We start from the raw sequence: 11,803 nt of genomic DNA on the forward strand, positions 1-11,803 counted from the left end.
GACGGGCAGCGCTTCCCGATCCCAAATCCCCCTTCTCCCAGCACCTGCCCGCTCCTGGCCCCGGTGAGCACCAACCTCCGATCCCCCTTCTCCCGGTAACGTCACGGCCCCCGGCGGGTGACGTTCCCCGCCCTCCCCCGCTCCCGGCGGGCAGACCCCTCACCCTTCCCCGCTACCGGCTCCGGCGGGCGGCGTTCCCCACCCTCCCCCGAGCCCGTCCCGCTCCCAGCGGGCAGCGCATCCCACCGTCCCCAAACACCGGTCCGTGTCCCGGACAGCGCGTCTCCCGTCCCCCGGTCCCGACGCCCCCGCCCCGCACCTGCTTTCGCTTTCCTTTCCCGCACGGCGGGGGCGGGAGGGGGAAGGGGCGGGGCCTGGAGGGAGAAGGGGGCGGGGTTAGACGTCGCCCCGCCCCCCCCCCCGCGAGCGCCGGGTCGGGCTGAGCGCAGGCGCGGGTTCGGGCCGTTCCGTTCCGTTCCGTGAGGCGGCGGCGCGGCCATGCTGCAGAGCCTGGGCCTGGTGGGCACCATCGCGGAGGGGGACGCGGGCCCCGAAGACCCCGAGTCCGGGGGCTCCGAGGATGAGGAGGTGGGGCCGGGCCGGGGCGGGGGAGGCCGGGTCGGATCGGGCCGGGCCCCCCCGGCGGTGGTTGCTCATTGCTGTTACCACAGGAGCCGCGGCGGGCGCCGGGCCCCAGGCGGCGGGGCTCGGCAGGAGGGGATTTCAGCGCCGCTTTCGTCTTCGGTGAGGCGGAGGCCGGCGGGGAAGGCGCCTGGGCGGCGGCGCTGCGCCAGCTCCGCGGCAAGGTGAGGCCTGGGGCCTGGAGCGGGGTGCGGGGCCTGGGGCCGCTGCCCCCGCCGGGCTCCTCACCGCTCCTATGCCCTCATCTCCTGCCCAGAGACCCGCCACCACGCTGGACGAGAAGATTGAGAAAGTGAGGCAGAAAAGGAAGGTCCAGGTCAGAGCCTTTCTCTCTCGTTGCTGTAAAGCCTGGTGTGGGTTTGGGTTGTGCTGGGTTCCCTCCAGGGCACAGCTGTGAGAGCCCTGAGCTCATCACCTCCACGGGGTGTGCAGCCACACGCAGAGTCACAGAATGGTTTGGGTTGGAAAAGACCTTAAAGATAAACGAGTTCTAACCCCCCTGCCCTGGGCAGGAACACCTCCCACCAGACCAGGTTGCTCAAAGCCCCATCCAACCTGGCCTTGAACACCTCTAGGGATGGGGCATCCTCAGCTTCTCTGGGCAACCTGTTCTAGTGCCTCACCAACTAACTGTAAAGAATTTCTTCCTAATATCTAACCTAAATCTCCCCTACTTGAGTTTAAAACTGTTACCCCCTCATTGTGTCACTCCCTTCCCTGATCAGGAGTCCCTCCCCATCTTACATGCAGCCCCTTTAGGTACTGGAAGTCCCCCCAGAGCCATCTTTTCTCCAGGCTGCATGACCCCAGCTTGTCCTCACAGCAGAGTGGCTCCAGCCCTCTGATCATCAGCCTGATGCATTGCTGAACTAATGAGAATGCAGAATTGTAATTCTTAAGGTTATGCAAAACCTGTGAATTATCTGTGAATAGGGTCATAATAACAACAAACAAAAGGTCACAAAGAATTGAAGTTTCTTTTTTATCCTTTCTTTTTAAAAAATAATTTTCTAGGAAAGAGAAGCTAAACAAGCAAAAGCAAGAGATGAAGATGCAGAGAATGAGGATAATAAATCCAAGAAGGAGGAGTCTGAGGATTTCAGTAGGAATGAAGAAGAAGAAGATGTGGAGTCTCAGTATTCATTGGATGATGAAACTATCTTCACAAAAGCAGGTATCAGCAGTACATAGAGAGATGGTGTCCTGGTTTCAGCTGGGATAGAGTTAATTTTCTACCTAGTAGTTGATGGGGTTTGGGTTTAGTGTGACAATGTTGATAACAAATATTGTTTAAACTGTTGCTAAGTAATGCTTATATTAAGTCGAGAACTTTCTCAGCTTCCCATGGAAGCAGAGAGGGAGCGCAGACAGGACAAGCAGGCCAAAGGAATATTCTGTACCATAGACATCACGTTCAGTAGATAAATGGTGGTTGGCCAGGGGGGATGGAATCAGCAATCACTGCTCGGTATGGGCTGGGAAATTGATCACTGGGTGGTGAGAAATTGTATTGTATCATTCCTTTTGTGTATATTTTACCATTATTATTATTATTTTCTCTTCCATTACTGCTCTATTACACTGTTGTTATTTCAACTCACGAGATTCGCAACTCAGAGCAAAAGTATGAGATAAATGTAGTCATGTATCATTATGTGTTTCACTGTGCTTGTTAATTCCTGTTCCATTTCTCTTTCTTGCAGATACGGTCAAAGTGAAGGAACGAAAGAGATCAAAAAAGGGTGAAAAGGTAAAGGACAGTAGGTCACTCTTCAGTATTTCTTCTGGAGGAATTTGACTTTGGTTAATAAACTGCTGCCTGTGTTCCAATTTTGTTGTTGTTGCTGTTTCTAGGAAGCAGAGAGCTTTTTTGAAGATGCCTCTCAATATGATGACAACTTGTCATTCCAGGACATGAATCTTTCACGACCTTTGCTAAAGGTATTTACCTAGTTCAGTTATTACATATGTTACTCTGAAGAATTTTGGCCAGCCTCCCCTCCACCTGGTAAATTTCCCCTCCTCTGAAAAGGAAATGACATGGAAGCTAATGTGATAGCCCTTTAGGAGCTGTTATTCCCAAATAATTGAAATTGTTCTTCGGTTTGCATTATGTCAATGCTGTCTGGAGTGGGACTTGTCACAGACTCATACAATGGCAGAGGTGTGAAGGGACCTCTGGAGGTCATCTTGTCCAACCCTCTGCTTAAGCAGAGCCACCTGGAGCCGGTTGCCCAATGACTAGATGGCTGTTGACTGTCTCTGAGGATGGAGACTCCACAACCTCTCTGGGCAACCTGTGCCCGTGCTCAGTCACCCTCACGGGGGAAAAAGTGTTCCCTGGTGTTCAGAGGGAACCTCCCGTGTTTCAGATTGTGCCCATTGCTTCTGGTGCCACCACTGGGCACGACTGAAAAGAGCTTGGCTTCCTCTTTGCTCCCTCCCTTCAGGTATTTATATACATGGATAAGGTCCTCTCCAAGACTTAACTCCACGCTGAGCAGTCCTGGGTCTGTCAGCCTTTCCTCATATGGGAGGTGCTCCAGTCCCTTCATAATCTTTGTGGCACTTTGTACTGGATTCTCTCCAGTACATCCATGTCTCTCTTGTACCCGGGAACCCAGCACTGGACACATCACTCTGGGTGTGGCCATTCCAGAGACAGAGTTTAATTGCTCTATCCCCTTTACAGGCAATCACAGCTCTTGGCTTCAAGCAACCAACCCCAATTCAGAAGGCTTGTATCCCAGTGGGTCTTCTGGGGAAGGATATTTGTGCCTGTGCTGCCACTGGGACAGGTAGGGATTGAGCAGGGCACAGGAAATGTAGATAATTAGCTATTCACAGTAATTGGTAATTCTTCTTAATTTTCTTCTCCAGGTAAAACAGCTGCCTTCATCTTGCCTGTCCTTGAGCGCCTGATTTACAAACCTCGTCAAGCTCCAATAACACGGGTGTTGGTTCTGGTGCCAACACGAGAGCTGGGCATCCAGGTGCACTCTGTCACAAAACAGCTGGCACAGTTCAGCAGCGTCACAACTTGCCTCGCTGTAGGTGAGTATTAAGTTGCTTTTGTGAACTGCAGAGCTGGCTGTGAACTGCTCTGTGGAGCTGGGAGTTCGGTGTTGTTACACTGGAGGCTGTGCAGTTATCCCAGGCGTGCGTCTAGTAGGTGTGCGATGGTTTAAAATCTCATTTTCCAGTACCGTGCCATACTTTTTGTTGGTTTCTGAGAAAGAAGTGGCCCCCACCTTTTCTATTGTGAACATGATATTAACATGAGTTGTTTCCCATTCCTCAGGCAATTTGGATCTGCATGCTCTGCTCAGGGAGTCAGCACTCTGTGTTTGCTCTCTTCCAGGTGGGCTGGATGTGAAGACTCAGGAGGCAGCTCTACGCTCGGGGCCAGACATTCTTATTGCCACTCCTGGGCGACTGATTGATCATCTCCACAACTGCCCTTCTTTCCACCTGAGCAGTGTCGAGGTGCTGATTTTGGATGAAGCAGACAGGTAGGCTAAGCAGGACAGTGGTGAAAAATGAAATGGTAGTTTTCTGCTTTCCTTTTCCCAGGTTATAGCACAGTCTTTGTTGCCCTGCCTTAAGTTATGTTTCTTAGCTGGAAGCAGATGAAGCTGCTTTACCTTGCTCTTTTTCTGCTCTCTAGGATGCTGGATGAATACTTTGAGGAACAGATGAAGGAAATAATCAGGTTGTGCTCCCACCACCGTCAGACAATGCTTTTCTCTGCCACAATGACAGAGGAGGTGAGACAGGCTGCTGAGAACCATACCGGGGCAGAAAGCTGAATGCAAGTTTGTCTAGTCTTTTAACAGAAATTATGTGGACTTTTTTTTTTTCTTAATCTGTTTTGTAGGTGAAAGATTTGGCTTCTGTTTCCCTGAAAAATCCCGTCCGAATTTTTGTGAACAGCAACACAGATGTTGCCCCTTTCCTGCGGCAGGAATTTATCCGGATCAGACCCAACCGAGAGGGGGACCGTGAGGCCATTGTTTCAGGTTAGTGCTCAGCAAAGAAAAGCTGGAATCAGTAGGTGACTGAGAAGCAGACTCCTGAGATCAGCCTTTTTATTTCATTTTTCTTTCTTTCAGCTCTGTTGACACGAACCTTCCCAGACCACGTGATGCTTTTCACCCAGACCAAGAAGCAGGCTCACCGAATGCACATCCTGCTGGGGCTGATGGGGCTGCGCGTTGGGGAGCTTCACGGGAACCTCTCTCAGGCACAGAGGCTGGAAGCACTCAGGTATTAGCAGGCTTTGTTGGCAACCACAGGCAAAAAAAACCCCTTAGGATTTGGAAGTTTTAGGGCAAAGTGGTTTGCTGTATTCATTGCTAATGATTTGCTCTCTCTGCTCAGGCGCTTTAAGGATGAGCAGATTGATATTCTTGTAGCTACAGATGTGGCCGCCCGTGGCCTTGATATTGAAGGTGTTAAAACAGTGAGTATTTCCAGTGCTGAGCTTTTTAATGAGTCCTTTAATACTGTTTTCCTACTAACCCTGTTTCTTTTACAGGTAATCAATTTTACCATGCCCAACACTATCAAACACTATGTTCATCGGGTGGGTCGGGCAGCAAGAGCAGGCAGGGCTGGTCGCTCGGTTTCACTTGTGGGTGAGGAAGAGCGCAAGATGCTGAAGGATATTGTGAAAACTGCCAAAACACCAGTGAAAGCCAGAATTCTCCCCCAAGGTAAAAGTTTTTAACTTCACTGAGGTAAAATGCGGGAGAGCAGTAGGCAGGGAATCTCATCGTACAGAGAGACACTGAAAGAGGTGCTGTAAAACAAGATGGACTTCACATGGGCTGCTGCTGATGGTCACTCTGTATCGTTCTCAGATGTTATATTAAAATTTCGAGAGAAGATTGAGAATCTAGAGAAAGATGTGTACGCAGTTCTGTGCTTGGAGCGTGAGGAACGTGAGATGCAGCAGTCAGAGGCCCAGGTAAGAGGTTTTTTAGGTTGTTTTTTTATTTTTTACCTTAGTTTTTTTAGGATCTGGGGTAGATACCGTGCATAAGGAGGTTACCCTGATGTACTTGACCTGCCTACTTCAGAAATGGAAGAGAGAGATTTTTTTAGCCACCATGAACTCACTTCTCACCTGAATTATCTCAGATCAATAAGGCAAAGAAGCAGCTGGAGGCAGGAAAAAAAGAGAGTGCGGGTGAGGGCTTGGAGCGCAGCTGGTTTCAGACCCGTGAGGAGAGGAAGAAAGAGAAAAGTGAGTCATGACACTGCTGCCGTGTTAAACTCCATAGCTGCAACTAGACTCTGCTCTGTACTTTAAAAGGTTCTTCATTCTACGTTTTTCTTTGTCTCTCCAGTGGCTAAAGCCCTGCAGGAGTTTGACCTAGCACTACGAGGCAAAAAGAAAAGGAAGAAATTTATGAAGGACCAACAGAAAAAAGTCCAAATGACGGTGAGTATGTCTGCAGACAAGTTGAGACCCTTGGTGGACTATTCTAGTTTTCCCTTAACAAAACCTCATCTCACTGTAAACTTGCACTTTAACACATTTCAGCCAGAGGAAAGGTCACAGTTTGAAATCTTGAAATCTCAAATGTACGCTGAGCGGCTGGCGAAGAGGAACCGCCGAGCAAAGCGAGCCAGAGCCTTGCCAGAAGAGGAACCAGCAGCAGCACCAGCAGGTTGGAGACTTTTGTTTTACTGCTGACACCTTTTCTCAGGGACTTTGTCACAAATAGATAAACGAAACTAATTTGTATAGAGGAATGGCCACCACTGCTGGCCAGGGTGTGTGTTTGCAGGGTATCACTGCTTTTCCTAATGGTTTGGCTAATGGCGGTCAAGGCTACAGGGCTCTAGTAAACAAGATGATGCTGTGGTCTTCTCTTTGCAGCCAATTTTTTGACTCTTGTTTCTGTGTTAGGCCCCAAGCGGAAGAAAAAAGTGTCTGTATTCGATGAAGAGCTTACCAACACGAGCAGGAAGGCTCTGAAGCAGTACCGTGCCGGGTAATGTCTTAGCAGTAATACATTAGTCCAGACTTCAGTAGGTGGGGATCTTCTTGCATTTCTGGACTTTCTGGGAAAGCTTTAATTTATACTGGGGGAGAAGTTGGGCAGAGCAGAGATGGGATTCTTTCAAGAAGTACCTGTGCTGTTGATGTACTTCAGTGGTTCTTGTCTTACCTCTCCCCCTTTCTCTCTCTCTTAAAAAGCCCATCATTTGAAGATCGAAAACGCTTGGGTATGGCCCAACGTAGGAAAGGAGGAAACTTCAAATCCAAATCCAGGTATAGCTCCCTCTACTTTCTTATTCAAGTTGGTGTTTTCTTTCTGCCGCCTTTTTCTTCATTTTGTGATTGTTTAAAGGCTCTTGCTGACAGGTTTGTTGGTTCTGCAGGAGCTTACCCTCCTGCTGCAGGTCTGATGCTGGGGGCATCCATGGATACTGCCTTTAATGGCACATTCCTGGGCTTCTGCTTGGGAAAGTGTTACCTAGAAAATGCTCAGTGCTGCTCCTCATCACTAAGAATTGGATGGGTGGAATTAATTTCAAATCTCTTCTCTTTCAGGTACAAGAGAAAGTAAGAACTGCTGGCAACTACCAAATGGGTAATTTGGACAATGCAGACATTTCAGCTGTGCTCTCTCCAGGGCCTGGATTGCTTTGTACTGCAAGGAGACAACTTCAGTAAACTTGAAGTTTTTCTTCAAGTTCTGGAATAGCTGTGGGGTGTTTGTTAATACCTGGTTGAAGACTCTGTGTGAACCCATCTTCAGCAGCCTATGCAATAAAAGATTATTTTTTTCTAAAAAGTTTGCAACTGAGAGCTGGGCTATGTTACATCTTTCTATCAGACTTTTGGTCAAAGAATATGGGGTTGGAAGGGACCTCTGGAGATCACCTAGTCCAACTCCCCTGCCAGAGCAGGTCCACCCAGAGCAGGTTGCACAGGAACATGTCCAGGTGGGTTTTGAATGTCTCCAGAGAAGGAGACTCCACCACCTCCCTGGGCAGCCTGTTCCAGGGCTCTGCCAGCCTCAAAGTAAAGAAGTTCCTCCTCATGTTTAGATGGAACTTACACTGACTTCATGGTAACTCAAGTTGTCTGTAGGGCAAACTGCAGAATGCTTATGGCTGCGTTCATACACTTCTGTGATCTCAATTAATTAATAAGGCTGAAAAGGATTTCTAGGGTTTAGAGCCTATTTCTAAACTGAGCAAAATTAATCCCTGTAAGGAGCACAGACCAGTATATACCTAAGCGGCGCAGACCAACTGTCAACTTCTGAGCTGTCAACACACATTGAGCTTTTTGCTGTTTTTTTTTTTTTGTGGTGACCGAAATGCAACAGTGACTCAAGGCAGTGTGTTTTCCAACTTTATTAAAAAGGGCTAATTTTACCAACAGTAGACATAAAATATACATAACAAAGTTTTGAGGGGGGGTACTGCTCGGTGTATCCTCTTGATCAGTCTTCTCACAGGTCAAAGGAAGGTTATAGAAAATCATGGCCGGGGTGGACGCATACCAGGCGGAGGGGGTCCTGGGAATAAAGGAGAAAGTTGAATATTGAAGAGGAAAGAGGAAGTGAGGCTAAACTAGAAAGCTGTTTTTGCCATGCTCAACGTGGCCCTAGGACCCCGTTTTTGCCACTGATGCATTATTGAGAACTAGGAGAGCCAGGGAGGCATGGAAACACCCTTCAAAGGTTTTAGTTGTTATGGGTCTTGCAGCTTTTAGGCATTGAAGATAACCTCCGCTCACCTCTCATTCCTGGGGGTGGTGGCCTCATGCCCGGTGGGGGCATTCCCATAGGAGCACCTCGGCCTGGTGGCATCCCCATTGGTGGGCCCATGGGTGGTCTCATGCCTGGAGGAGGTCCCATCATCCCTTATGCCAGAGAAAGAACAAGCACATATAAATCCAGCTGAATATTCCAGGCACTAGTTGGATATCAAAATAATCCTCCATAATACCAGATCTTCATCAGACTGGGATAAATATCTCCTAATCACCCATTTTGCTACTTAACACGAGCTCCTTGTTGCCCGACTCTATCTGAAGAGTGATTCCTACCTGGAGGAGGTGCTCCTCTGCTCATGGGTGGGGGAGGACCCCCGCGCCCTGGTGTGTACTGAGTCGGGGCTCCTGCTATGCTGGCAGTGGCTGCTGCAGCAGCGGCTGCGACCGTGCCCCGACCCTGAGGTGTCATCACCTGGTAACAAAATAAACAGGTTCACAGAAACAGCACATCATCTACTGTACATGAGGAATTCAAAAATAAGACTTTAATTACTATCCCTTCAGAAAATGACACCAGCCTCCTCTTGTGCTACAGTTCAATGGATACAACTCGAATTCTGTGCATGAAGCTGTGATTTTTAAGCCTCTTCCATCATGTCAGACGCATCGGGCTCAAACTCACTCCCAACAGAAACTAAAATCACAGTTCTCCCACTCCACCGATTTCTTGCATCGCGTTAGTACCAAGAATTAAAAGCCATCCCAGAATATACCAGACAACTCTTTTTTTAATGGGTCACAGCGTCTCACCTGTTGGGACGGTCCTCCCACTCCTCTGACAGGGCCAGCTAATCCCGCCGGAGCCTGCGGCATGGGTGCCCCCGCCGGAACGCCCCTCCCGGCTGCTCTCCCAACTCCAGGGCCTCCAGCAGCTCCAGCAAGCGGTACCCGGGCGATGCCAGTCTGAAAACAGACACACACCCCCCCAAAGGAAAGATTCATCAAAACAGAAGTCATAGAATCATCAAATTGCCCAGGTTGGAAGGGACCTTTAAGATCATCTAGTCCAACCATCAACCTAATTCTGATAAAAAAAAATAAACCACATCACTAGCCCATGTCACTAAGCACTGTCAACCCCTTTCAACCCCCTGTCAACCTCCAGGGATGGTGCTTCAACCACTCTCCTGGGCAGCCTGATCCAATGCTTAATAACCCTTTCCATGTAAAAAATTTTCCTAATATCCAGTTTGATCCTCAGATCCTAGGGATGCCCACAGCCCTCTGTCCAATTCATGTCCCAGCTCACAAAGGGATTAGAATTTCCTGCAGTGAAATTTGTTGGACCCAGTCACAACAGTGTCTGGAAGTCAAGGACAACACCACAGCAGTGTTCTCCTGCAAGGAATCAAACTTATCAGGTGTCCCTTCCCTTCCTCCTTGCTTCTGCGCCCATTCTCCTTACATCTTTTGGAGGTGGTCCTTCAACTGTCATGGACACCAGGTTTTCTCCTCGCAGCAACACAAGGCCAAGGACTCGCTTCTCCTCCCGCTCTGGCTGTTTTGAATTTTTAGGTCTAGTGAGAACAGAAAGAAAACATTGCAAGGCAGAGAAAATAAAAAACATAAAAATCAATGCTGCTCTTTGAATTTGCAATAGAATGTGTGACAAGATCACTCCAGAGGGGAGATCACTGTAAAACCCACATTTTTACATACACAGAGATGACTAAAGACAGGATGCATATTGTCTCCATAGGGTTTTCCCCCTGATGCTTAACGGCTTCGTGACTCCGTTGGCATCATGTAAAGATCAAACCAGCCCTTTATGCGATGTCAACAACAGGTTCATGGAATCACAGATCACGGAATTGTCAGAGTTGGAAGGGACCTCCAGAGATCATCCAGTCCAACTCCCCTGCTGAAGCAGGGCTGCCCAGAGCACATCACTCAGGAGCACCCAGGCGGGGCTTGAAGATCTCCAGAGAAGGGGACTCCACACCCTCCCTGGGCAGCCTCTTCCAGGGCTCTGACACCCTCACCCCAAAGAAGTTCTTCCTCAGATTGGAGTGGAACTTCCCATGTTCCAGCTTGTGCCCCTTGCCCCTTGTCCTGTCCCTGGGAACCACTGAAAAGAGTCTGGCTCCATCATCCTTCAACCCACCCTTTAGGAACTTGTCAGCATTAACAAGGTCTCCCCTCAGCCTTCTCTTCTCCAGGCTAAAGAGTTCCAGCTCTCTCAGCCTTTCCTCATCAGGGACATGCTCCAATCCTTCAGTCATCTTTGTTGCCCCAGGCTGGACTCTCTCCAGCAGTTCCCTGTCCCTCTTGAACTGGGAGCCCAGAACTGGAGGCAGGATTCCAGTTGTGGCCTCCCCAGTGCAGAGCAGAGGGGGAGGATGACCTCCCTCGACCTGCTGGCCATACTCTTCCCTGTGCAGCCCAGGATCCCACTGGCCTCTTGGCCACAAGAACACATTGCTGGCTCATGGACAGTTCCCCATCCATCAGGACTCCTAGATCCTTCTCCTCAGAAGTGTCTTCCAGCAGGTCCATCCTTAACCTCTACTAGTACCTGAGGTTCTTCCTCCCCAGGGGCAGGACCCTACCTTTGCCCCTGCTGAACTGAAACAAAGCCCCCCCTGAACCACAGCGCTTTGGGGGTTTGACAAATTGGGACTTAAAACCAGGACTGATCCCTGCAGAAGCCGCCATCAGACACTGCCCAGCCGCAGGGCCCGCTCTCCGCTCCGGGCGGGCGGGCAGGCGGCCCCGGAGCCGGGGATGGGTGAGGGAGGGGTGGGGGGTACTCCCGGTGAAGGGGGGGTACTCCCGGCGGAGGGGGGGGTACCCCCGGTGCTCCCCTCACTTGATCTTGCGGAACTCGTCGCAGTCGCAGAGGATGAGGTTCATGTGCTTGTCGAAGGCCTTGAAGGCTTTGCCCCTGCTGAACTGAAACAAAGCCCCCCCTGAACCACAGCGCTTTGGGGGTTTGACAAATTGGGACTTAAAACCAGGACTGATCCCTGCAGAAGCCGCCATCAGACACTGCCCAGCCGCAGGGCCCGCTCTCCGCTCCGGGCGGGCGGGCAGGCGGCCCCGGAGCCGGGGATGGGTGAGGGAGGGGTGGGGGGTACTCCCGGTGAAGGGGGGGTACTCCCGGCGGAGGGGGGGGTACCCCCGGTGCTCCCCTCACTTGATCTTGCGGAACTCGTCGCAGTCGCAGAGGATGAGGTTCATGTGCTTGTCGAAGGCCTTGAAGGTGCCGATGAAGACGCGGCCGTCCTGCAGGATGCACCGCATGCGGTAGTCGATGTGCTGCAGCATCTTGCTGCTCTTCCCCACCGTCTGCAAGAGACCGCCGTTACACCGGGACCCAGGCTGGACCCCTCTCCCCCCTTCCCGACCCCCTCCTCGCCC

At 50.4% G+C, this 11,803-nt stretch overlaps 3 protein-coding genes across 6 annotated transcripts in view; 1 reads left to right on the forward strand and 2 right to left on the reverse strand.

Moving 5' to 3' along the window:
• Positions 1–334, reverse strand: part of ZNFX1 (zinc finger, NFX1-type containing 1) — an 18,588-nt gene extending 18,254 nt beyond the window's left edge. Inside the window, exon 1 of one of the 2 annotated variants that reach the window (XM_014943731.1) lies at positions 320–334. The gene's annotated coding sequence lies outside the window, so the exon portion shown is untranslated. Of the gene's footprint in view, positions 1–246; positions 262–319 lie in introns of those variants that run through there. The other variant, XM_014943730.1, reaches the window with a different exon arrangement.
• A 96-nt stretch (positions 335–430) lies between these two features.
• DDX27 (DEAD (Asp-Glu-Ala-Asp) box polypeptide 27) lies at positions 431–7,463 on the forward strand. 2 transcript variants are annotated; one of them, XM_014943737.1, is made up of 21 exons: positions 431–588; positions 672–806; positions 899–958; positions 1,657–1,816; positions 2,346–2,392; positions 2,497–2,583; positions 3,335–3,440; positions 3,523–3,696; positions 4,004–4,154; positions 4,310–4,409; positions 4,520–4,661; positions 4,755–4,908; positions 5,023–5,104; positions 5,180–5,357; positions 5,505–5,611; positions 5,785–5,890; positions 5,994–6,088; positions 6,191–6,317; positions 6,560–6,644; positions 6,851–6,925; positions 7,208–7,463. In XM_014943737.1, exons 1-21 carry the CDS (start codon positions 499–501, stop codon positions 7,221–7,223), a joined length of 2,277 nt encoding a protein of 758 aa, XP_014799223.1. In that variant the 5' UTR covers positions 431–498; the 3' UTR covers positions 7,224–7,463. The 2 variants fall into 2 exon arrangements, with proteins under 2 accessions (XP_014799223.1, XP_014799222.1); XM_014943736.1 differs by having other exon boundaries at positions 5,023–5,357.
• A 538-nt stretch (positions 7,464–8,001) lies between these two features.
• LOC106889025 (small nuclear ribonucleoprotein-associated protein B') lies at positions 8,002–11,728 on the reverse strand. 2 transcript variants are annotated; one of them, XM_014943667.1, is made up of 6 exons: positions 11,580–11,728; positions 9,849–9,960; positions 9,194–9,346; positions 8,717–8,855; positions 8,405–8,530; positions 8,002–8,183 (listed from the first exon to the last, which is right to left on the reverse strand). In XM_014943667.1, exons 1-6 carry the CDS (start codon positions 11,708–11,710, stop codon positions 8,146–8,148), a joined length of 699 nt encoding a protein of 232 aa, XP_014799153.1. In that variant the 5' UTR covers positions 11,711–11,728; the 3' UTR covers positions 8,002–8,145. The 2 variants fall into 2 exon arrangements, with proteins under 2 accessions (XP_014799153.1, XP_014799154.1); XM_014943668.1 differs by lacking the exon at positions 11,580–11,728 and adding an exon at positions 11,253–11,313.
• Positions 11,729–11,803: the final 75 nt, after the last annotated feature.

This window comes from Calidris pugnax, unplaced genomic scaffold, assembly GCF_001431845.1.
Source record: "Calidris pugnax isolate Ruff unplaced genomic scaffold, ASM143184v1 scaffold118, whole genome shotgun sequence".
Lineage (NCBI taxonomy): Eukaryota > Metazoa > Chordata > Aves > Charadriiformes > Scolopacidae > Calidris > Calidris pugnax.